The sequence below is a fragment of the Centropristis striata genome, chromosome 17, assembly GCF_030273125.1.
Source record: "Centropristis striata isolate RG_2023a ecotype Rhode Island chromosome 17, C.striata_1.0, whole genome shotgun sequence".
NCBI lineage: Eukaryota > Metazoa > Chordata > Actinopteri > Perciformes > Serranidae > Centropristis > Centropristis striata.
Window position 1 is genome coordinate 25,785,535 of NC_081533.1, and position 26,395 is coordinate 25,811,929.

At 37.1% G+C, this 26,395-nt stretch overlaps 1 protein-coding gene across 1 annotated transcript; it reads right to left on the bottom strand.

Moving 5' to 3' along the window:
• Positions 1 to 83: 83 nt before the first annotated feature.
• Positions 84 to 13,815, bottom strand: alpk1 (alpha-kinase 1; the record flags this gene model as incomplete). The annotated part of the gene is made up of 13 exons (XM_059354437.1): positions 84 to 1,100; positions 1,187 to 1,373; positions 2,489 to 2,651; positions 2,731 to 2,878; positions 3,159 to 4,896; positions 6,999 to 7,103; positions 7,675 to 7,770; positions 7,871 to 7,947; positions 8,034 to 8,120; positions 9,535 to 9,594; positions 10,475 to 10,673; positions 11,121 to 11,275; positions 13,689 to 13,815. Coding segments are annotated over 13 exons (3,357 nt in total), but the record flags the coding sequence as incomplete, so codon positions are not given.
• Between the last annotated feature and the right edge of the window lie 12,580 nt (positions 13,816 to 26,395).

The window sequence follows — 26,395 nt, forward strand, 5'->3', positions numbered from 1 at the left end:
CAGGTGATTCCTGCACTGTCAGTCCTGTTAGACAGCAATCCAACCACAGAGTGAAGAGCTCGTGATCGATGACAAAAACAATATTTTAAATGAAATAAAATAGATTTTAATCTGAATAACATGAAGAATTTCTTTTTCAATTCTGAAACATGGAAACATGAGACATTTTTACATGACAAATTCAAAAAATGAGTCTATGAACAGTATGGACTTAATTAAAATGACATCCAAGTCTATGGTTTATTGTACATTTAGCACCCCAGATAGAATGTATTTCAAATATATATATAATTTTATTGATTACGTTTTTTCATTAAAAAAGTACTATTATGTTGATATGAGAGATATCTATACGCCCCTGGTGTAGTGCTTCAAATGTTATCAGAGTTAGGTAGCTAAAATACATAACTTATGCCTGCTGTACATGGAATATACAGTGAATTGATTGAAGTAACATTTATTCAGCTAAATGATGTAAACTTAAACTCAGAAACATGCATCACTCGACACGGTACTCATATTTGACGAGCTAAAAACAGTTTCCACTTATTTGGGAATAACTGATTGCACAACTGCATATCAAGAAGCAAACTGAAAAATTAAAAGTAAACTTCAAATGCATTTCTCACAAATATGATTTCTGTTGTGGTGTTAATTTTTCTAATAGGTTTGGGTTTTTTTCTTCCAAGTTATTTGATGAGGTGTGATTTCATGATTGACAGCTGAGATTGACTTAAGATTGAGTTGGGAGAGTGTGTGGGCGGGACCTTGATGCTGCGGCTCTAACCCCCATTATTACTCCACACACTCTGGCTCCAAATGATGATATCCCTATGCAAAACTTTAGCTTCGGTTGTGCACAGAGGGAGGAAGTGGAGTCTATCTTTACATACAGTCTATGGGTGGACCATGTGACTGTTTGACCACTGGAGGTAGTCTGAGCAGCTGGCAAACATCATTGCACTCTGGTCCATGCTGCTCTTCCAGGAAGAACCTGAGACCCCTGGCTGCAAAGTTGGAGGGGCCTTTGGGGGTCTTGGTGGAGTGAATCTGAGGGTCAGTGAGGTAGGTCAGCCCTTTGCCATTGGCGGTCACCCACCCTGTACAAAAATAAAACAAAATGATTTAACAATTAAAAAAACCCCTCTTCATTATATTGATTTAAGTGACACACACACATACACACCTTGAAGGTCCACAACAACTTCCTGGCACTCAGATAGCAAGTAGGTGAAATGTCCAAAGGCGAGGCCGTATTCTGTAGCCGGGAAACTGTTGTCCTTCTTCCCAGTGTTGTTGGTCAGTTTGACAAAGTCTCCAAGCATATAGGGCTCCACTGTTACACAGCCCACAATCTCATCTCCATTGAGAATCTGCAAAGAACACAAGAGGGAAATTAGGATATAATTATAGCCTGTCTTTGTGTAGTATCATTTTTTTTGCGTATTACAATGGTTTATTATGTCTGTAAATGTGGTGTTAGAAGTATTCTGACACTACTCAAAATACTCACCAGTGCAAGCATTACAGAATTACTATTTGGTATTATGAGGTATTAAGGCCAAAATGGTCAAATTAATCCAAAACACCCAACACGAAGCTATTAATTGCGTCATCATTTCCCATTTTAGCAGCTCATAGTACAATCCAGACTAAAAACCAACAGAAATTTGACTCTTCTACATGAGACTAACCTTCAAGCCATAAACAAACAACGGCAGGGTGTAGCGGGGTATTACATCTGAATTTCAACCAACACTGCTCCAAGGCTGCTGCAGGCTGTTCTGTTATCTGCTGCCTCTGATGGTATGTATTTATGTATGGGATCATATTAAAGTGGGATTTATGATCAATCCATCCATCCATTTTTTATCCGCTTATCCGGGGCCGGGTCGCGGGGGAAGCAGGCTAAGCATTACTTGCCCCTCTCCCCAGCCACAGCGTCCAGCTCCTCCTGGGGGACCCCGAGGGAAGCATCCTGACCAAAAGTCCGAACTGCCTCAGCTGGCTCCTTGCGGCGTGAAGGAGCAGCGGCTCTACTCTGAGCTCCGAGACGTCTGAGCTCCTTACCCTATCTCTAAGGCTGAGCCCAGCCACCATACGGAGGAAACTCATTTCAGCTGCTTGTATCCGCAATCTCTTTCTTTCAGCCACTACCCAAAGCTCATGACCATAGGTGAGGGTTGGAACATAGATGGACCGGTAAATCAAGAGCTCTGAATTATTTAATTAGGGACCGAGCACTGAAAGTGCGAGGACCCTATTGTAATTGGTCTGTTTATTATTATTATTATTATTATTATTATTATTATTATTATTATTATTATTCCGGAAGAATAAACGCCTTTTTTAAAACTTTTTAAATCACATTCACAACCTCACCATATTTGGAGGTGAAATTTGCGTATTTTTTTAGTTGTAATGCATTATCTGCTTTCTCTATCCATCTATTTTCCCTAAATGTGGTAAATCTTACCAATTAACTTACCAACAGTGCTTCTGAGGGAATGAAGAAGATCTGAGCCATGACTTCCTTGTCATAAAGACTCTTGTTGAATTCCGTCACATAGTACTGGGCTGTCATCTGTCTCTCCACATCTTTCAGATGGAACTGGATCTGCTTTGGCTTCAAGTAATCTTTCCCCACATAGCTGAGGACAACAATAAACAGACAAAGTGAGACTTAAAGTCATTTAGTTTAGTTTGTCCCTTGAATGTGCAGCTGTATACCTGCTTAACCTCTCCTCCTGATGTAAAAACTGCACCCATATCGCTGTTCTCTGCTGGCCCTTCATCCCCATCGGCTCCCCGATGTAAACACATGTCTCCCTGGCTGTCCACAGTCCCGTGGCTTTAGAGAACTTCAGATGAAGAGCACCTGATAGAAATGAAATATAAAGATTGGACAGTTGCAATCAATTCATTTATTAAAGGGATAGTTTGGATTTATTGCATTGAGGTATTATGAGAAGACATGTATGAGAGGTTGTATCAGAAAGGAAATGGACATACATTGTCAGAGTATCACCAGAGTCATTACAATTCATGGCAATCCATGCAATAGTTGAGATATTTTAGTCTGGACCAAAGTGGTGAACCAACATTGCCATCCCTAGAAGATCTACCAATAATGCAGACACATTTCAATTCAAACTTACTGTATGCAGTTCTGTGTGTCTTGACTTTAAACTGTGTCTTGTCACTATGAAGTCTCTTCATCAGACATTCATGGCAGACACCAGCCAGCAGTGCTTGGTAATCCTGCTGTGACAACAGGTACTGACTCTCGGGGACACCAGCTACAGTGCTGTGCTTTCTGCAGCTGTAGCACAAGGGGTTCTTCAAGTGAGGGACGCTTGTTTTTTCTGAAGTCACGTCACTGTGATGCTCCCCCAGCATCTCAAATGAACTCTCCGTGGAGGTTTCAGTAGAAGCACACTGCTCTGGGACAGACTGGGGGAGCTTTGGGTGTGGGGTTGCTAAAGCGTTCTTGGGATCTTCAGAGTCAAGCTCAGTGTGCATGTTTTGTCTGAATTCCCATCCAGATGTGTGTTTTTTGTGTGTGGGATCATGAGCTGAATCATCGCTTTTAGAATCGCCGGTTTCCAAGAGAATGAAACTCCCATCAGACTGTGGTGACTGGCTGTAGTGGCCTCTTCCTGCTTTTGATAGGCTGCTGCTTGGTTGAGGTTTTGTGTTTGTGGGGGAGTTCAGGTCAGCTGAAATTTTCTCCCACGATGACTTGGAACCGAAACTATCACCGAGGGAGCTGGAGGATGTCTTGAGAGCTAGATGGGATAAAGAGTGTACTGCTCCTTCAGCTGGTGATGGTTCCAGCGCCATACCAACATCGGTCATCCAGTCCTCAGTTGCCAGTGTCTCAATACCAGCTTGTATCACTTCAAACTTCTCTGAACCACTGCTCGCATTGGAAGAGGAAGTGGCCGGCACTGCAGATCTGGGGGCGGTTTGGGAACCAGAGTTCCAAGCCTGAAAGTCTCGCTTCTTGTTTCCATCAGCGGATTGTAGCAAGCTGTCTGACTTCTCATCGTCAGTCTCAGTGGTTAGACAGCTCTGATTGCGTGCATTTGCTGCACCACTACTTCCTGTGAAGCCATTGCTGCTGGGCCTGGGAGAGCCTGAACTACTCAAAGAGAAGTTCTGCCACGAAGAGCCGAGGTCATCTGTGCTTCCTAGAGTAGCACAAAGGTCGTTTTGAGGTGGGTGACCAGCAGATGAAGTTCTATTTTTGGGCTCCTCGCCTTTGGGTGGCACTTTGCAGGCCTCTGTAATACATTCTGTGTTGAGTGTACCAATGGTTGTCCCGAATGCAGTTATACATAACCTCACCCCATCTATCTCATCTTTGCTTCTCTTACAGTTTGTGCTGGCTGTCTCGCACACTGATGCGTGATACTTTTGGAATCTCTGCATCACTTTGGCGAAACCTTCCAGAGTGAACTTTACCATTGTGTCTTCAATGTTTCTGTAGCTGTCAGGAATAAAAGACCCCTTGTCTGAGTTAAGAAAAGACTCCACTTGCAATAGAAGCTTGACTCGGGAGACCAGATGCATGATCTCAGCACAGAGGCCGTCTTTGTCTTGGGTATCTGCATTGCAGTAATCGTAGAAATTTGCTAAAGCTTTTTGGGAAGCTTGAGTTGCCAGTGCTACAACTTCTTGCGGAGTGCCAAGCCATTTGTGAGTGACAGTGAGTGAATAGGCAGCCTTTATGAAGGTGTGGAGCTCCTGTTTGCTGGTGACCAGCTCACCCTCTGCTTTGGTGAGCAGGCCGATTGCAAATGCCTCTTTAGCCTTCTGGAGGAAAGACTGCCTTTGAGAGGCAGGGCACTCCACCGAGAAGCTGTACGATAACAAGCAGGTTCCTTGAGTTGTCTAAAGAAAAAAAAGAGTTCAGAAAGAAGAACAAGAATAGTTTATAACTTATAACAGAAATGTCAGATTTTTAAAAACTCTGATTCAAGTCAAGAATGATCTCTTTTCCATCAACATAGAAAAGGTTGGGGTGGTCCGTAGCGTAGTGGTTTACACAGGCGCCCCATGTATAGAGGCTACAGTCCTCGCTGCGGTGGAGCCGGGTTCGAATCCGGCCTGAGCTCTCTTTACCGCATGTCCTCCCCTCTGTCACCCCCTTTCTATCTGTCTCTCACTTTCAATAAAGCATGTAAAAATGCCAAAAAAAAAAATCTAAAAAAAAAAAAAAAAAAAAACATAGAAAAGGTTCCATTCTGGTTCAAGCACTTAATTTTAAGCATTCTGAGCATTTTGACCAAAAAAAATTGGTTCAGAACTAAAAGTCGGTTCCAAACTGGAATTAAAAAAATAGCAGCTTACATTGACCAGAAGTGCAAACCGTGACATCATCAGTGGGCATGTTTTGCACATTTCCTTCTCTTATCCTTTTTTTTCTATATATATCTTTTTTTTTCTTACACAACGTGGGACTGTGAGAAACATTATTTCAATCTCTGCGTGTCTTGTACAGATAGAAAATTGACAATAAAGTTGACTTTGACTTGACTTATCTATATTCTACAGGGTGAAAAAAAAGGAAGAAAAACAATTGAGACAGTGCAATCTCATTCATAGTTGTTCCAGGCTTCTTTTTTTTAAGTTATTCAATGCACTCCTCATTTTTTTCTGTTGTGCATTGTGCAACACCATCGACGACACATCCTTGATAAAAAAAGGTTTATTTTTTCTTTTTTTTAATTATTATTATTATTATTATTTTTTTATTACTATTTATTTTCATATTTTTTATTTTATTTTATTTATTTGGGGTGGGGTGGGGTGGGGGGATAGGGGGGAGTTATTGTGTACACTTACAGAATCTGTAACCTGTTTTTTGTTTAATTACAAATACCAATAAAAAGACTTTTCAAAAAAAAAAAAAAAAGGTTTTGCTAAAATCAAGTGAAAACACTTCACAGGCTATTTCCAAGCAGGGTTGCTAACATTCTAACTGGAATTCGGTACTGGTACACAACAGTATCTTTTTTCTGTTCTTTACTCTCTCTGTAATAACAAAAATTGAATTTCAGTTGTAAAATTAAGTCCAAATTCTCAATTTCAACATTGCTTAGAACATTTTGTTATAATAGCAATAACACTTAGCCTACTGTCTCAACCAGATGGGCTCTCAGTTACCAAAAGTAGGTACTGATTAATAGAGGTGGGGGTAAAATATTATTTTATTACAATATAATATCGATTCATGGCTGCCAAGTATCAATGTTTAGCGGTCCAGCCGGCTGACAGTATTTTTCGCTGTTTTTTTTTCCTTTTTCTGGAGGCTGTAGTGGCCTACATTTTAGGAATATACTGGAGATACTGGTATCATATGTAACTAGAAGATCTAAGGAATCCATAGGTACCATGTGCGTCTGGCATTCACGTCGAAATAAGTTAGGCTTTTTTTAATGTTTCATTCAAAAAAAATCAGAGCAGTGAAGCTTAAAGTTGAGGAAAGTTTGACAAAATGCTGCAGTTGTTGTCGTCCATACATGTTTGATATCAGTTCAGTTCAGTTTGACTGAATACTTTGTTGGTCAGTCTGTGGGTTTGCTCTCATTGTGGAGAAATAAAAAGACTGAAGTGAGATGAATAGACTGAGAATTGTCTCTTATTTGACAAAACAATTCTTGACTGAATTTAATTTTGTGAAACAAAATGCAGAAAATGCAGTTAAACAGTTAAATCTCAATATATTGTATCACAATACTCACCATAGCGCAGAATGCTTAAAATCGCAATAATATCTTATCATGATAAAATGGTATTATGGGGCCTCTGGTGAGTCCCACCTGTACTGATTCATTTTGAGGAATTCATACTCTGTAGTAGCAATGTAATTCGATCGGTACCCGAAAACATACCAAGTTTGGTACACAACCATATTTCAGAACCGCTTCAAGAACCAGAGCTAATTTAGTGGGGAAGAGCAGTGGCAGAAACCTGCTAATAGAACAACTTACCACATTGGTGAGCACATAGAGTGAAGTATACTGGCTGTATACCACGGCCAACTGAGCTGCCTGGGCTGCTGAAAGAAGACGATGACTCCTGTCCCCAAGTAAAGACTGCATCAACCAATCAGACAGAGACCAGTTATTATACAAAGCAAGGTTATTATAGTTAACGAAAACTAACAAAATAACGAAAACTAAAATTGAAAAGACATTTTCGTTAACTGAAATAAAAATAAAAACAAGAGTTTTTTAAAAAACGATAACTAACTGAAACTGTATTGTGTGGTTACAAAAAAACTAACGAAAACTAACGAAAATTATAGTGAAAATGTCCTTAGTTTTTGTCTTTGTCAACTTTTTTCATACATAATTCAGTGTTTCTATTTCAACATACAGGAACACATGGTAAATATGTTTACTGTGACTGGGATGTCTACACTTCAACCAAAATACAAAACACCCCGAACTGTAAGAGTTAATAACCTTATTGAGGCATTTTCAAAAAATAAAAACTAAACTAAAACTAGCAAACTCACTCTAAAAACTAACTAAAACTAACTGAATTTGAAAACAAAAATTCACAACGAAATTAAAACTAAAACTAATGAAAAATCCAAAACTATTATAACCTTGATACAAAGTCAGCAATAATGAAATACACAACTATATCAGTTACACTTACCAAATCAATATCTGGATGAGTCCTAAAAGTGTGGAAGTCCTCATCATTCATAGACACCAGTATGTTGGCCAGTATGCCAAGAGATGTTCCAATGCCCTGTAAAATATCCATGCAGAGCAAAGGTTTATGACAGTGTGTAAACTGGGACATGTTTATAAGCTCATAACTGTGATGGCAATATTGTTCTCTGGGCTACCTTTTTATCAGGTTGAGGAAGTGCGTAATAGCCAACCAGAGAGGCCCAGATTAGCTCTGCAGCCTGCAGCCACAGGCCTGAAAAAGAGCACAAAACAACCCATCGTATCACTGTATCACCAGAGTAAATGTTGTTTTTTTCATTCAGGAAAAAAAGATCTTACCTAGTTTTTGCAAAATCATTCCACGTACTTGAAGACTTACGGCCTGTACAAGAGCCCTGTCACTTTCAGACTGGTACACCCAACAACCTGTGGAAGAAAACAGACATTTGCTTTTATTCAGCTTGCAAAAAAACACGATACATCAGTGGTTCCCAACCTTTTTGGTCTGAGGTACCCCCACAACCCTGTCTGATGTATGTTCCACATGTATAACAACATGTATTATATTAAAGTGGATATAGTTTTGTGATTTAAAAAAAACATTCAAACTGTGAATATTGACGTTGGTTTGTTTGGTAAGCGATAGTGGTGGGACAGACTGAGGCTTCGGCTTTCATGAAGCGCATATTGAGGCTTGTTTCTTTAAGGGCGAATGACGTCATTGATGACGTTTGAAGCCTCGATGGTTCAGGGAGTGGTTTGAGTGTTTATATATATATGTGATATATATGATATATGAACATATATAAAGTGCAATGTGAAATTGAGTCCAAGCACAGTGGAAAAAATATTGGTTCTTAATAAAAATGAGTAAAGTCATCATTATCATCCCAGTTTTCATAAGCACAATCACCATCTTATCTTTGGAAAACACTGCAACAGTTTTAACATAAACATGTCTTTTTAGGTCATTTTGTGTCTTTTTTCGATCATTTTGTGGTCAATTTGTGTCTTTTTTGGTCATTTTGTTTCCTTTTTTTGGTCATTTTGTGTCTTTTTTGGTCAATTTGTGTCTTTTTTGTTCATTTTGTGTCTTTTTTTGGTCATTTTGTGTCTTTTCTGTTCATTTTGTGTCTTTTTAGGTCATTTTGTGTCTTTTTTCGATCATTTTGTCATCAATTTGTGTCTTTTTTGGTCATTTTGTTTCCTTTTTTTGGTCATTTTGTGTCTTTTTTGGTCAATTTGTGTCTTTTTTGTTCATTTTGTGTCTTTTTTTGGTCATTTTGTGTCTTTTCTGTTCATTTAGTGTCTTTTTAGGTAATTTTGTGTCTTTTTTCGATCATTTTATGGTCAATTTGTGCCTTTTTTGGTCATTTTGTTTCCTTTTTTGGTCATTTTGTGTCTTTTTTGGTCAATTTGTGTCTTTTTTGGTCATTTTGTGTCTTTTTTTGGTCATTTTGTTTCTTTTTTGGGTGATCTGAACTGTGCGTGTGAGATTGTGTTCAGTGAGTGGGGGTCACGGACAACATGCATGTTAAATTGGGGGTCGCGACTCAAAAAGGTTGAGAACTACTGGTTTAGTCAGTCATTTTTGCTTCATCATTTATTTACCATTTGAACTGTTAAGTCATTAGCTACCAGTTTAGCTCCATCAGAACTACAATAACAAATGGATATATTCATTTAATGAAATCAGTTATTTTTCAAATTAGTTTAGCTGCTCTGCAATCTTTTTATATTTTAATCTCTTTCACTGCTTGGCAACTGCAGAGGTACAAATACCCTTGGTTGGGAATCACTGTAATTCATCATCAAAGGCAGTTAGAATATCACATTGTACCTGTGACTCCACTGTTGTTAATCAGACTGCTCAGTATGTATTCTGCCTTCTGGAGTTTGCCTGAAGAGAAGATGATTGTTATGTTCACATTTATCCAGGTCAAAACAGCACATGTCTCTATAAAGACAATGTGTAATGGTTAAGATAATTTATGACGTTTTACTCATCCATTCACATTTATTCAGTGCCACTAACGCCCCGTTTACACGAGGACGCTTGCGGGTAAAAACGACAAAATATTTTATCGGAACTGCCTTTCGTTTAGACGGTGACGGCGTTTTTGGGGCTTAAAAACGCAAAAATCTGAAACCACCTTCCAAAGAGGAAAAGTTGAATCCGCTCCACCGTAGCGTGTCGTCTACACTGCCAAGACACAAAACTCTGCTCAGATCTGCTCACGTCGCGTACGCGTTTACGTCACATACATGCTCCAGTTCAGGAAAATAAACAAACGTGGGATTATTTCCATGCGTCGGACCTTCAAGCTGCTCTGGCAGCTCTAATAAACTTACAGGAGTCTTTCCACCAAATGTACAGGATATGTACAGATAGTATTACTGAACAGAGAAGGATCTGGAATTACCTCTATCACATTTTGGATGCACCGATTGGTCGGAGGCGAGTCAGACGGCTTTGGACCTGGGAGATCTAGTGGATGGGGGATAACTTTGTGGAAGGAGTAGCTGATGAAAATATGTGGTGTGAAAACTTCCACATGCCCAAAGATGCTCTTATGGCTTTAAGTGATGCCGCCTGGCTGCATACAATCCAATTCCATACACTTTTGCGTCATGGTATGCAGCATATTTCCTCCTGAAAACGATCGTCTAAACGCGGAATAAAAAGTGAAGTCGCAACGCCACTTTTGCGTCTTCTGTTCAGACCGTCCTCATGTAAACGTAGCCTAAATGAAGAATAGTAGCCCCCCACCCCACTGTACCAGAGTTAAAGTAGACTCTGGCCTGGCGTATGACCAGCTGCGGGGCCACAGGGGTGCCAGGGTGGTGTCTGTGGAGCAGCCTGGTGATCTTCAGCAGCCTGCTGGACTCGTCTGTCCAGTAGAGGAAGCGGTCAACTAAGAAGACCACCGCCAGCGCTGTGCCTGGCTCCTGAGCCACGATGGAAGCTTTTAGAACAGCCTGGCAACACAACAAACACAGTTACTGAATTTCTTTTTTCAGTGACATCACAAAGAAACCATGACTTGGCTGTGTCATTATTTTTTTTTCAAAACTTTATTTATTGAGTTTTTTCCCAAAAAGTAATACACGATGAACACAACAACGAACATACAGTCATAAAACCCCATCCCTCCCTCTCATAACCAACAGTAATCTCGGAGGAAAACAAATACTTGAGTTAATAAAAATAAAAATAAAATAAATGTATTAATTAATAAATAATAATAATAATAATAATAATAACAACATCAACAACAACAACAACAACAACAACAACAACAATAATAATAATAATAATAATAATAACAATTACATTGAATTAAATCATATTAATGAATAAATTAAATATTAAAAAAAAAAAAAAAAAAAAAAAAATGGAGAGGAAATAAGCTGTGTCATTATTACCAGCAGCTGGGATAGGTGCTTGCTGATGAGGTCACTGAGGTTGGTCTTGTCTTTGGCACTGACTGACTGCTTATACTGCCACTTCTCCGGCACAAAGGGCCACTTCATCTCCATCGCCTCCTGCAGAAGAGAGGCCAGCTCTGCGCACAGCAGGTCTACAGGAAATAAATGGAAATGGTGAATATTAGTAGCATATCAGCTCTTTATTAGTCATTATAAAGCTTGTATTAATGCCTTATTCTGTCTTATTCTGCATGACTATATTCTACAACTACCAGGCATTGACCAAGAAGTATTCTGTCTATAACCTCCACCTTACCGCTTATCGATAGTGAGAAAAAAAAGTTGTATGGGCCTTATGTGGTGGTACCACAATAAAAGTAATTCACCCTTATTAACCCCTGTTAATTTAACACACAAATGATAGTAGTGTCAAATAATCAGTGTACGGGGTAACGTTACAAAGTAACGCATTAGATTACATTTTGGTGTAACAAGAAACTTAACGTTTTTATTTTTGCTGATCAAGTAATTAGCTAGTCGTTATATGTCTTATCTGACTATGTTAAGGCTCGTTTTGTTCATTTACGTTAGGTTTGTAGTCACGCGCTCATGCCCGGGTACAGATGGGACGCTTCTCCAACACTGCTAATACACTACACTTATTACATTTACCATGATCACTAAAGGAGCTGAGGAGGAGCTTAACATCTGACACACCGAGCAGGAGGGAGGAGCTATTGCTAGCTGCTAAGCTAAGTGGCTAATAGTGGTGTTTTGTTCGTGAACGGTTCGTTCACTTTGAACTAATCTTTTCTATGACTGGGGAGTAATGACATGGCTCAGTGAGTGATTCGTTCATTTTCACGCTGTACGTTCCTTCGTCACATTTCCCAAAACATTTTTGTATGTTGTGATCTTGGTTTGTATGATCAATAAATGAATAAAAACATTAAATTGAAGATGCGGTCCATGTTTTCTTCTGATAAGAGTTGGTAGTGTTTGCTTGGTATTTCTTCACAATAGAGGTGACAACACACCAAACTGCATATTTAAAAAGCATTTAAATAGGGAGCTTTGAAAGTACTTTATTTATTACTTTCAATAAAGAGTAACTGGTTAGTCTTAAAAGTAACTTTCCCCAAGACTGCACATAAGTAAAATTCCTTTATAGCAGACTGCAAACATGCTTTATTATTAAGTGATGGGCTACACCTTGTTAAAAAAATGGAGGTCTATTGAGATGCACAGGTTCTATTCCCATTTGGTGGCAGAAGAACAAAGTCAGCACTGATATTTCATTTGTTAATGGACGTTACGTCAGAGATTTTCAAACAAACTAATGTTGAATTAGTTATGAGAGTTATTTGGACACCATTAACACTTTTTATTTGTTTACTATATAAGAACACACCATAGATATAAACTTGTTAAACCTTTTTTTTGCAGAAAAGGAATAACTGTATTTACACTACATCTAAGTTTAATAAAGGAAAAACTAGACAGATTAATGAGAAAAGTGCTGCAAATAGTGGAGAGGGGGCTCATATCTTACATGCAGGTTTACTTTCTTACTTAATTTTAGAAGTTTTATGTATTTTGTGTTGTTGAAGTGCTTTATATTTAACATAAGGAGATAATGTTAAAATCAAAGCAATAAGGTAGCAACATGTTATATTTGAGCACTCTACAGGCAGTTGTACTGAATTAATGTATTTTTTATATAGAAAGGGATTTATTATGAGTACTGCCCCAGCTTATGCTCCTGAAAAATATATTATATGACCCCCTCAGGGGGGGAAACTGAAAAATAAAAATAAAGTAAATGAATAAAATTAAATAAAACATCCTTTGTCCAGATTTCAACCAACAATCATTTATCTTGTGTCCCTTTTTCGGCGTAGTTTTCCGCTATTGCAGATAATTTTGTTAAATTGTAATGTATATTCATTTTGTGAGTATATTAAAATGTGCTTTCTCAATTTCTCAAATTTTGATTTTATATACAGTACAGGCCAAAAGTTTGGACACACCTTCTCATTCAATGTTTTTCCTTTATTTTCATGACTATTGACATTGTAAATTCATCAAAACTATGAATGAACACATGTGGAATTATGTACTTAACAAAAAAGTGTGAAATAACTGAAAACATGTCTTATATTCTAGTAAGCAAAGGGTGGCTACTTTGAGGAGTCTAAAATACAAGACATGTTTTCAGTTATTTCACACTTTTTTTGTTAAGTACATAATTCCATATGTGTTCATTCATGGTTTTGATGCCTTCAGTGAGAATCTACAATGTAAATAGTCATGAAAATAAAGAAAAACGCATTGAATGAGATGGGTGTGTCCAAACGTTTGGCCTGCACTGTATATATAGCCAAACAAAAAGAAATCATCTCAAATTTATGCCAACTCTGTGTTGGATTCAGATATAATTTGAAAAAAAAGCCTTTGTCCCTCATTGTGGATATTATTTTACCACCAAATTCTCCAGTATCATATAGCAGCCTTCCTCCTATGCCCACATGAAAGTTAAACAAACAGCACCATCTTGTGTCTGACCTCTGCCGCTGCAGTAGTTCAGCCTCTCTGCCTCAGTGGGCTGTCTGGACTGTGGAGCTGCTGCCACTGCTGCTGTGAGGCACTCCTCCAGTAAATGCCCCACCTCCTGGCTGTCCATGCTGCTACACAGACGTCAGATGTGTTGACGGAATGAGAGGACCTCCCTCTTTCTTGACCTCTTCACCCCTGTTGTTAAAGTGACTCAAGAGGGGATGTCCTGTGGAATTAACCAGAGCGCTGTTGAGAAAGGATTGCACCATCAGATCTGTTTGTACGTTTCAAAACATAAGAAAAACTCATATAAAAGAACAAATTATGTAACAGAAAGCAAACCAATTTCTTTTTCTATTAAAATCCATATCGTCACACTGTTAAAATAATTGCTTAAGTCATTTTTTGTCAAAATTGTTTTTTTTGCCTAAATCATCTCACCTACATCCTCAGTTGATCAGATCATGTGATTTTACCCCTTTAAGATAATGGCCTATGTCAAGTGTGTGACTTAAGAGGATTTATTATGCCTAAGTCTAAAATAAAATGTGACTTAGGCAATTTTTTGAACATGCCTTTATGACTTGTGTCTACATAAGAGTCACACAAGCCTTTCAGAAACATGATATAACAAGTATCATGAGCATTAATGTTACTTCAAAGTGTCATTAATGTTCAGGACACATCCCATGTCATGTTTATGACACGCTCATGCCACTCTTATGTAGACACCTTCAAAATAAAGTGTTACCATATCTTGCTTAAGTCACAAAGGCATGTTCAAAAAAATTGCCTAAGTCATTTATTTCTCTTAAGTTACATAATTTACACACAGTGTTATTACTATGCCAATAGCCATCCTTTGTTACATCCTTTTGAGTGAAATGATCAATAAATGTCATATGTTACACTTTTGGTGAAGTTTTTCGTGTTTCCTGCAAAACTTGAAAAAATTAGTTAGGCGATTATTTTAACATGGTGACGATATTTATGTAGTGTCTTGTCGTTTTATTGACAGTATACCTAAGCTGATATGCATCTTTATTCCCATTAATAAATGTTTCAGTGTATGCTAATTTAAGAATTGAAATGTGTGTATTTCATTACAGTGAGCCATACTTTCACTTTCAGAATATTTTGTACAAACAATTGAAAACGTCACTTTAGGTGTATGAATTTATTATGAAGTCTGAGGACATTGTTTAGGATGTTATTGTTTTGTATCGTACTTTGTCAAAGAAACATAAATCCACAGACACACCTCAACAGGGGTGGAAGACGTCGTCAAACGTCGTTTTATTTAAACTTTTTCTCCCCTTTAAGTAACAGATGAGATTGTTACTTTTAATTTAATGTCCAATCCATTAAAATATCACTTTAAAAAACAGTAAATAAGCAGCACCGACCTTGTTCGCCTGTAGTGTTTCCTCGTCTTCCTGTAAAGGGCAGTCCCAAACGGTGCTGCCTTCAAATGCACTCGGAAATGTTGTAATTTCCAGCTTGTCAGAGCTTGTTGCACGAGTACCTGCACTCTTTTTTTGTGATGAAATGAGAGCAGTGCTGGGAGGGTTACTTAAACATCGAAGTGGAATCTTACCGTGTTATACAAGTGAGATAATGTAGTGTACATTTTTGTTGTTATGTCAGCAGATATAATCATTCTGATTAAGTAATGATAAACTAATAATTGCGTTAATGCTGAGTTGACACTGCACTTTGTACCTGATGAGGTGATTTCAGCATTATATTCTGCAGATCATGATGTTCATTCTTTTGTAATAAAACAAGGTTTGTGTATGCAAACAGATCATTTTCTAAAGTGTTTTCCCACAACATATTACTGAATACATGCCCTGAAATATAATTTGTAATGTATTCAATTATATTAAATCAATTAAGGATAAACCATAATATAATTCCAGATGGTTAGTAATCACATTTTAGATTATCATTAAAATTGCCATATATTATTGCCATAATAATAGGATCTTTTACTGCATACAACTGTGTTTGAAAAATAAGAAGTTAGACTTAATTATTTGGAAACATAACATCATTTATATTAGTAGTTAATGTGAAATTTTGATAGAATGTTAACCAAAACTGTTTCAATGTGGGATACAGTGACGTTAGATGTTGTGCTTTTTACCCCCACTACAATCATTTAATACATTTATTTTTATATTTACGTTTTCCGTTACAAACAAAATACAACCAATAAATGATGATATATTACATAAATTCAAGTCCCCATTCAAGAAATTAAAATGAGCTCCTCCTTTACCAGCTGCAACACTGAAGTGATAAACACAATACATAACTATAATACAATAATATATATTATTCTAAAATGACCCATAAACCATAATGATCACTTTTACTTTTTTTTTTAACAATATTTTGAATGCGCGCCTTCTTCTTGGACCGCAGTATTTTTACGCTGTGCTAGGCCGACAGCTGCCTTCACTAGCAACCACGACACATTCAGCTGAGTTACCAGTTAACAGGGTCACTAACCAAAACACGGGACAGAACTGCATTCTCAAAAGAAGCACTTCAGTTCAGATGGTCCTTTTTTTGTTCTGACAGCATTTCTTGAGTGATGCAGGTGTGAAAATGATGATTGTGTCAAGACAGTTACATATCACTTAAATTCTAAGAAATAATGCAAAGCTATGGGACCTTTGAGGTCTAAAAGTAAGAAAAAAGTAAACTTTTTTAGTAACACACAAGAAAGAATCACAAACCCATTGAGATAAAATTAAAATTTTTTGTGCAGATTTGAATAAAATACATTAGGTGTTTGAAAAAAAAATCCCCCAAATAGAAAGACAAAAATAACAGGGGAAGCTGCTGTTCTTACTGAGACATAAAGTTAATTCACCTTAAAAAACTAAACTGAAAAGAAAAGTTTCTATCATGTGTGGACTCTCATGTGCATCTCTCCTGACTTCCCTGCTGGTTAAATTTTTTGCCACAAACATCACACCCGAACAAATTTTGATTTGATTTCCAAATGAATGTTTTCCCACAAACATTACAACCAAATGGTCTCACTCCTGTATTTTCCCTTTTCTTTAAATGCAGCTCCAGAATCTGACAAAATTCCCTGCAACTCATCATTACTGACTTTAGTCTCAGAAGAGTGTGAAGCCTTTTTATCGGTATTCTGTTGTGACTGACTATCTGGATCTGGGTTCCTGGCTGGTTCTGATTGTCCCCGGTCCTCTCCATCAGTCTCTGGTTTTATCAGTGTAGCAAAGCTGCTGGCTTGAGGCTGTGCATCTCCATTGCCCTCCGTTTGACTTTGATGAAGCTGTGAAGACTGAGGTTTCTCTTTGCCATCTTTACTCTTCACAGGAACAGCAGTGAATTGGTGATTTCAGCCTACTCCTCCAGTGGATGAGTCCAGAGTACCTCCGGTTCCTCGTTTATGTGGAGGGGTTCTGGTTCTACTCGGTCCGGGCTGGGGCTCCGGTCAGCGAGGACCTCTTCTTTAATCAACAAGAGCTGCTGCACATCTGCAGGGAGCACATAATGGACAACTGTGACTTCACACTGATATGTTTGCTGTCATTGCTTTATGTTAGTGAGATCAGTGATGATACCTGATGATCCCCAGCAGTTTGTTTCATCTAACATACTACAGAACATTACTGGTCGCCCATTTCCCAGGAAATTAGGACGTTTTTAGTTTCAAATTCTTAATATGTAACAACATATTATAGTTATTTAGATATAATTGTATTATCTTGCAAATCAATATGTAACATTTAAAGTCCTTCTCCAGACACATTTTAAATTATGTAATGATCCTGTACTATGATTTAGCCACTGGAGAAAACTGTGAGGTTATCTCGTTATCTTACAGCTATGACATCACCCGCTTTAGCAGAGAAATGTGAAAACACCTCTCTAGTGATCAACTTTGCACGGATACAAGTCAATATAGTCAAGGTCAGATATTTTGCAGGACATAAACACAAGAAGACTATAAAACACTTTTTTTCAGTTTTCAGGGGGCTTAAAGTTTCTTTGCATAAATAATAACAACAGTTTGGCTTCTATCACACAGCCACTTCCTGCTGCTGTTGCTTGGTTACAACCTGTTGCCCTCTCAGCAGTTAGCAGGCTAGGCTAAGCTTAGCTAAGCTAATGTCATTTTTATTAATACATCATCACTTATTAACAGATTATATTTTATTTTAGTGATCAGAATCTATACAGTAACTCAAGCTGTCAAATAAATGTAGTAAGTGGCAATAGGGGGCAGAGTCCCCTTAAATAAATGTCTTGCCCCCTCGAATCAAAATTTGAGAAATTGAGAAAGCACATTTAATATTTGATATACTCAAAAAATTAATATACATTACAATTTGTCAAAATTATCTGCAGTAGCGGAAAAATATGCTGAAAAAGGGACACAAGATAAATGATTGTTGGTTGAAATCTGGACGAAGGATATTTTATTTCATTTTATTTATTTACTTTAATTTTATTTTTCAGTTTCAATTTTATTTAAAGCACAAAAACAAACAATGAAAAGAGGCCTCACTAAAATCATATGAGGGTCAATGACGTGATCTAACCCAGTGTCAGTTGGTGTAACCAGTAATTTTTTCCCCATAAAAAAATCTGATTATATACACAGGAAAATAAATGTGAACTAAAAGAGAAAAATACAATCCACGTTTACATTGCAACACTATGATAGGCTATATAGCAAATTTTACATAATTTGTCAAAATTCTAGAAAAAGATGGTTGTTTTTAGTATGTCTGCTCAATATTGACGAAATGTGTAAATGTAGAAATACTCAAAATAAATAATTTGCTATTTTTCTAAAATTAAGTAATTTTGTGTATCAGTCCACTAAATACAATGTTGGTGGATGAAGTATTTAATATTTATCTTTTTTTTGTGGTTACACCATTTGACATCTTGCAAACCCCCATTTGTCACTGACCCATTAACGTTATAACATTGTGGCTAAAATTGTAAACAGTCTTTTAACGACTATGAATGACTTGAAAACTGCGACTAAGACGTGACTCAAACCAATAAAGGTGTCATAATGAGTGAGAATGACATTTAAGATGCACTGCAAAAAAAAAAAGTTGGGTGAACTCAAAATTTCAAGGCAACAAACTTCGATAAAATTTTAAGTTGGACAATTAAACTAAAAATTTTAAGTTTTGTTTTTGAGTTTGCTCAACTCTGAATTCAGATTTTTGTCAACTCAACTGTAAGTTGTACTAACTTATAATTTTACATTGTAATAACTTTTAATCCTTACTTCTGCTAACTTCTGCAATGTGCTGAATTGGCACGATTGTAACGCCGCAATGAAATGTCGGCTAATGTTGAGACCACAATGTTGAGTTAGCATTGATACGCTAATGGCTACTCTTGTAGCTGTAACAAGCAGCACCGCTAGCATCAGTTAGCCGCTAGCTTTCGCTAATGACCGAATTTCACAACATGGTCTCACAGAAATCCGTGAAATAGCCACGGATTTCGCTTAACTCAAAATCCGTGGAATAGCCACGGAATCGCTCAAATTTCCGTGAAACTTACACGGATTTCGCTACAATGCAAGTTAATGACAGCCATATTTTTCTGGCGAGATCTTAACCACAAAGTGATTATGTACATTCACTGAGTGAATATTTAGAAAATAAAACATATATTTCTCGCAAGAAATGTGATCAAAATCCATTTTTATGCAGAAACTAAGTCAAAATATTGATTTTTCACAAAAAATGAGAGAACTGTCCGCCATGTTTTTTGTTCTGACCGCTGGGACCTTGAAAGTCACGTGACTTGGAACAAACCAATAGCCACGGGATATGACTGTCATTAACTTGCATTGTAGCGAAATCCGTGTCAGTTTCACGGAAATTTGAGCAATTCCGTGGCTATTCCACGGATTTTGAGTTAAGCGAAATCCGTGGCTATTTCACGGATTTCTGTGAGACCAGGTTGGAATTTCACCGCTTTCCTGCATTTCACAACAAAGAAATAAGAGTTAGCAGAACTATTGTCCCTTGTTGTGAACCCCAACCTAAAGGTATAAGTAACAACCATAGACTGTATATAAATAACAACAACTCACAAACTTGTTTTTGAGCAGACAACTGGCTTGCTTTGTTGTGCTAACTTACATTATTGCCCTAAATATCAATAATTTATATTTCCAAGTTAAACCCACTTAAATCACTGTTTTAGGCCAAAAAATACAAGTTGGCTTTTTTGCAGTGTGTACAAAGCTAATCGGTGTAGCATAACTTTAGGATTGAAGGCTGCATCCATTAATTTGTGTTGTTGCTCTTTATCTTTGAAGTCAGATAGCTTCTCCTCATGTTGTGCTGTTATTCTGTCAAACAGCTCCAGTGTGTGAGCAGCGGCCGCATCGACTCGCTGTTTCACCAACAGTCTCAGCATTTCCAGGTTTGACATGAAGCTAAACACAATGACAGATATATGAAACAATCCTGTAGCAGTTTGTTCAGCAGTAAAACTGAGTGAAAAACTGTTGGTCTCTTCAAAAAAATATCAACTACTGCTGTTGCTAGGTTACAACTCTGTCATTCCATTTTCAGTTATCAAGCTAACTTGAGCAGACAAACAGTCATGGAATAAAATATATGATATGTGATATGATATCTAGCCATTTTCCATGGTTTTCTTGAAAATTATTTTGGTTATTATGAAGAAAAACATTAAATATTTCTTGATATCAGCTTTTAAATAAAACTCTTTTGAGCTATTTTTGTTGTTATCATTATATTTGATAAACTAATCTACCTTTAGTTGTACCAGGCATTAAAATCAACAAGAAATTGAAGAAAACAATGGTCTAATCTTTTTTTTTCATGACTGTAGATACATCGCCTGTTACAATGTTATTACAGTCTATGCTATGGTTTCTGCTCACTATCCACTGCTGCATCACTTACTGATTTCCCAAACTACGGGGCGGGCCGAGGGTCATACCCATAGAACGTGCGTGTGTTGATCGCGCGTAAAAAAAAAAATATGTTAAAAGGTTTTTGCGTTAACGTGTTATTATTGCGTCTATGGTTTATTTAAGCAATAGCTCATGACAGGCCGTGGTATGTTGGGATTATATCACGGCTAAGGGGCGTTGTTCGCACCCCAGATAAAATGTATTACAAATATATATCACTTTGTTGATTACATTTTTTCAGTAGGCCTACTATTATGTTGATATAAGAGGTATCTATATAAGCCCCTGGTGTGTCGAAGGTTATCAGAGTTAGCTAAAATATGTAACTTCTGCCCATTGCACATTAAATATACAGTGAATGATTGAAGTAGCAATCCAAAAAGTGAGTCTATGTAATATTGTGAACATAATTAAAACTACATCCAAGTCTATGGTTTATTGTACATTCAGCACCCAAGATAGAATGTATTTTAAATACATATAATTGTATTGATTACATTTCTTTCAGTACTGTTATGTTGAACAGTGAATTGTTTAAAGAAGTACTAAAATACATAACTTATGCCTGCTGTACATGGAATATACAGTGAAGTGATTGAAGTAACATTTATTCAGCTAAATGATGTAAACTTTTAACTCAAAAGTATGCATCACTCGACACGCTACTCATTTTACAAGCTAGTTACAAGCAAACTTACATAAATAAGTTTTCACTTGTTTGGAAATAACAGTGCACAACTGCTTATATATATTCTGCTTAAAACAGCGGGTGATTTAAGTGTCAGAATAAAAAGTTCAAAATAAACTTTAAATTAATTTCTCACATGGAGGATTTCTGTTCCAGTGTTCATTTTGTGAAGTTATTTGATGAGGTGTGATTTCATGATTGACAGTTGTGATTGACTTAAGATTGGGTTGGGAGAGTGTATGGGCGGGACCTTGATGCTGCGGCTCTAATCCCCATTATTACCACACACACTCTGGCTCCAAATGACGATATCCCTATGCAAAACTTTAGCTTTGGGTTTTTTGTACAGTGGGAGGAAGTGGAGTGCATTGTCTATCTTCACATACACTATATGAACAAAAATATTTGGCCACACCTGTTAATTACTGAATTCAGTTGTTTCAATCAGACCCTTGCCACAGGTGTATAAAGTCAAGCACCGAGCCATGAAGTCTCCATTTGCAAACATTTGTGATGCAAAATGGGTCGTTCTGAAGAGCTCCGTGATTTCAAGTGTGGTACTGTGATAGGATGCTACCTCTGCAATAAGACAGTTTGGGAAATTTCATGCCTGCTGTATATTCAACAGTCAACTCTAAGTTTATATTTTTAGAAAATGGAAGCATTTAGGAACAAAAGCATCTCAGCCTCAAAGCAGAAGACCATGAAAAACTGCTAAAGCTCATGGTGCGTAAAAGTCACCAATGCTCTGCTGATTACATAGCTGAAGAGTTCCAAACGTCCACTGGCATTAATGTGAGCATGAAAAACTGTTGATGGAAGGGTTTTCCATCACAAAGTCCAATGCCAAGCGCTGGACGGAGCTGTGTAAAGCACGTCGTCACTGGACTGTGGAGCAGCGGAAACGAGTTCTGTGGAGTGATGAATCACGCTTCTCTGTTTGGCATTCAGATGGTCAAGTCTGGGTTTGGTGGATGCCGGGAGAATGTTACCTGCCTGACTACACTGTGCCAACTGTGAAGTAGGACGAGGAGGGATAATGGTATGGGGCTGTTTTTCAGGCTTTGGGCTGAGCCCCTTATCTCCAGTGAAGGGCTATGTTAATGCTTTGGCAAAAAAAGACATTGTGGACAATGCTATGCTTCCAACTTTGTGGCATCAGTTTGGGGAAGGCCCTTTTCTGTTAAACATGACTGTGCCCCAGTGCACAAAGCAAGGTGCAAAGTTGGAGGGGCCTTTGGGGGTCTTGGTGGAGTAAATCTGAGGGTCAGTGAGGTAGGTGAGCCATTTGCCATTGGCGGTCAGCCACCCTGTACAAAAATATATAATATAAAAAATGTATATATATATACAGTACAGGCCAAAAGTTTGGACACACCTTCTCATTCAATGCGTTTCCTTTATTTTCATGACTATTTACATTGTAGATTCATCAAAACTATTAATGAACACATGTGGAATTATGTACTTAACAAAAAGTGTGAAATAACTGAAAACATGTCTTATATTCTAGTAAGCAAAGGGTGGCTACTTTGAGGAATCTAAAATACAAGACATGTTTTCAGTTATTTCACACTTTTTTGTTAAGTACATAATTCCATATGTGTTCATTCATAGTTTTGATGCCTTCAGTGAGAATCTACAATGTAAATAGTCATGAAAATAAAGAAAAACGCATTGAATGAGAAGGTGTGTCCAAACTTTTGGTGTGTATATATATATATTTTTTTTTTTACAGGGTAGGTGACCGCCAGTGGCAAAGGGAAAAAAAGCCTTTGTCCCTCATTGTGGATATTATTTTACCACCAAATTCTCCAGTATCATATAGCAGCCTTCCTCCTATGCCCACATGAAAGTTAAACAAACAGCACCATCTTGTGTCTGACCTCTGCCGCTGCAGTAGTTCAGCCTCTCTGCCTCAGTGGGCTGTCTGGACTGTGGAGCTGCTGCCACTGCTGCTGTGAGGCACTCCTCCAGTAAATGCCCCACCTCCTGGCTGTCCATGCTGCTACACAGACGTCAGATGTGTTGACGGAAGGAGAGGACCTCCCTCTTTCTTGACCTCTTCACCCCTGTTGTTAAAGTGACTCAAGAAGGGATGTCCCGTGGAATTAACCAGAGCGCTGTTGAGAAAAGATTGCACAATGTACATTTCAAAACAACTCAACTCACATAAAGAAACAAATTATGTTACAAAAGCCATTTATTTTTCAATTAAAATCCATATTTATGTAGTGTCTTGTCATTTTATTGACAGTATACCTAAACTGATATGCATCTTTATTCCCATTAATAAATATCACAGTTTATGATCATTTAAGAGTTGAAATGTGGGTATTTCATTCCAGTGAGCCATACTTTCTCTTTCAGAATATTTCGTACAAACAATTGAAAACGTTACTTTCGGTGTATGAATTTACTGTCAGTGTAACTAAAATGACCATAGAGCAAACACACATTATTATGGAGTCTGAGGACATTGTTTAGGATGCTATTGTTTTGTATCGTACTTTGTCAAAGAAACATAAATCCACAGACACACCTCAACAGGGGTGGAAGACGTCGTCATACGTCGTCTTATTTAAACTTTTTCTCCCTTTTAAGTAACAGATAAGATTGCTACTTTTAATTTAATGTCCAATCCATTGAAATATCACTTTAAAAAACAGTAAATAAGCAGCACCGACCGTGTTCGCCTGAAGTGTTTCCTCATTGTCCTATTAGGGAAGTACGATGCTGCCTACAAATGCACTCAGAAATATTGTAATTTCCAACTTGTCTGAGACTGTTGCATGAGGCATTGCCCTTTTTTGTGTGATGACATAAGTGCAGTGTTGGGAGGGTTTTGAAAACTAACACTGTAGTGGATACCGTGTAATGCAAGTAAAATAATGTAGTTTACATTTCTGTTATGTCAGCACCTAGAATCAATCTGATATAAGTAATATGCTATAGACTAATAATTGTGTTAATACTGAGTTGACACTGCACTTTGTACCTTTTCAGCATTATATTCTGCAGAAAATTATGTTCATTTTTTTTGCAATAAAATATGTTTGTGTATGCAAATGGTTCATTTTCTGAAGTGTTTTTCCACCAAAACATTTTACTGAATACATGCCCTGGAATATAATTTGTAACATATTAAATTATATTATTCAATTAAGTAGCCAATTCTCAAACCCCAACCATCAAAATCATCTTGCTGAGCTTATTTGTCTGGGTTAATTTTCATTGCTGAAAACGCCTTTCCTTACAGTGTACTGGCTGCGCGTCGCTTCTGCAATTGTTGTTCGAGGGAAATGCATGCCTCATATCAATCTTAGAGCAAATAATAATAATAATAATAATAATAATAATAATAATAATTAAAAGAAAAACCTAGGGCACTTAGAGAGAGCACAGACTTCCACTAAGGCCTTGACTTATCTCACATTGGTAATAAAAGTTAAAGATTATTTGTGTATCCATTTTGTGATTTTGATCAGCTCCAAAATGTAATGGGGTTTTCCTTGACCCATGCTACACTCTTCCACCAAGTTTTATGAAAATTAGTCCAGTGGTTTTTCTGTTACCCTGCTGACAAACATACATTTAAAGCAACAATTGTGAGTAAAAAAAAAATCAGTGTTTCACTGTTTATCAAATAAACAATTTATTGTTGCCTTGCTTACATTACTGTGAAAATCCTTTAGTCCAGTCTTTTGTTTACATTTTTTTTTTATCTCAAATTTATATTGTTATCTTTCTTTCTTTTATTGACTAATTGAAATCTTCTTTATTTAAACCTGTTTAAAAAAAGCAACCATCTTTTTAAGGACACGTAAAAACTCCAAAATTCACATGTGGGGGTATTTACTAACATATTCCATGTCACAATACAAAAGGCAAACATCTCTTAAGATTGTGTTAACCACCTTATTTCAGGCATCTTACAATAAAAACATTCAAAATCCTCATTGAGTTTGAGAGGTTAGGCCCCAGGGAGCTGAAAATGCGAATTTACTTCCGGGTTTAAGAACTCATTCCTGTAGCGCCCTATATAAATAAAAACAAATAAAACGACACACTGGATTCTGGGGTTATCGTCGCTCACTTAATCCCACATGACCTGAACGCAACATGTGACGTCACGTAGGAAGCAAAACCCCATCATGTAGCAACAGGTAGGTCTGCAGGTGAAAAAATAGTAGCTCCAAGGTGGAAGCTTTCTAATTAACCAAATTAACATGAATGCTGCATATATTTTCTTTACTTGCCCTGCAGCGTTGCATACATTTATTCATATAATTAAAACAAGCATAGATTGCTCATTCTACCACTGCAGCAGCTGACTGCATCTTGTTTACCGAAAAAAGACTCACTTGCTATGGAAAAAAACTCTCTGTATACAGATTTTATTTTACTGTATTTTTCTAAATGTGCATGTGAATGCAGCCCAAACTGTTTTTTCAATAAATAAATAAAAAAATCTCAAACTTATATTGCTATCTTTCTTTCTTGTATTCACTAATTGAAATATTCTTAATTTAAACCCATTTAAAATAAAAAAAAAAACAGAAAAAAAGTTCAATGTCCAGCACTTGGAGTTGCATTTGATTATAATTTTATGATGCTTGAAGCGTTAATGCAGCCAACGAAAGTAAAAAGCTAACATTATGCTATAATAAACTACACAATTGTCGCATTACTTCTACATCATTACCGTCAGAAAAAAATCTCTCGGTATACAGATTTTATTTGACTGTATTTTTCTAAATGTGCATATGAATGCAGCCCAAACTTGTCTTTCAATAAATAAATCAATAAATCTCAAACTTATATTGCTATCTTTCTTTCTTGTATTCACTAATTGAAATGTTCTTGATTTATACCCGTTAAAAAAAAAAACCCAGAAAAAAAGTTGTATGTTCAGCATTTGCATTGATTATAATTGTATGATGTTTGAATCGTTAATGCAGCCAACGAAAGCAAAAAAGCTAACATTATGCTATAATAAACTACACAATTGTCGCATTACTTCTACATCATTACCGTCAGAAAAAAATCTCTCGATAT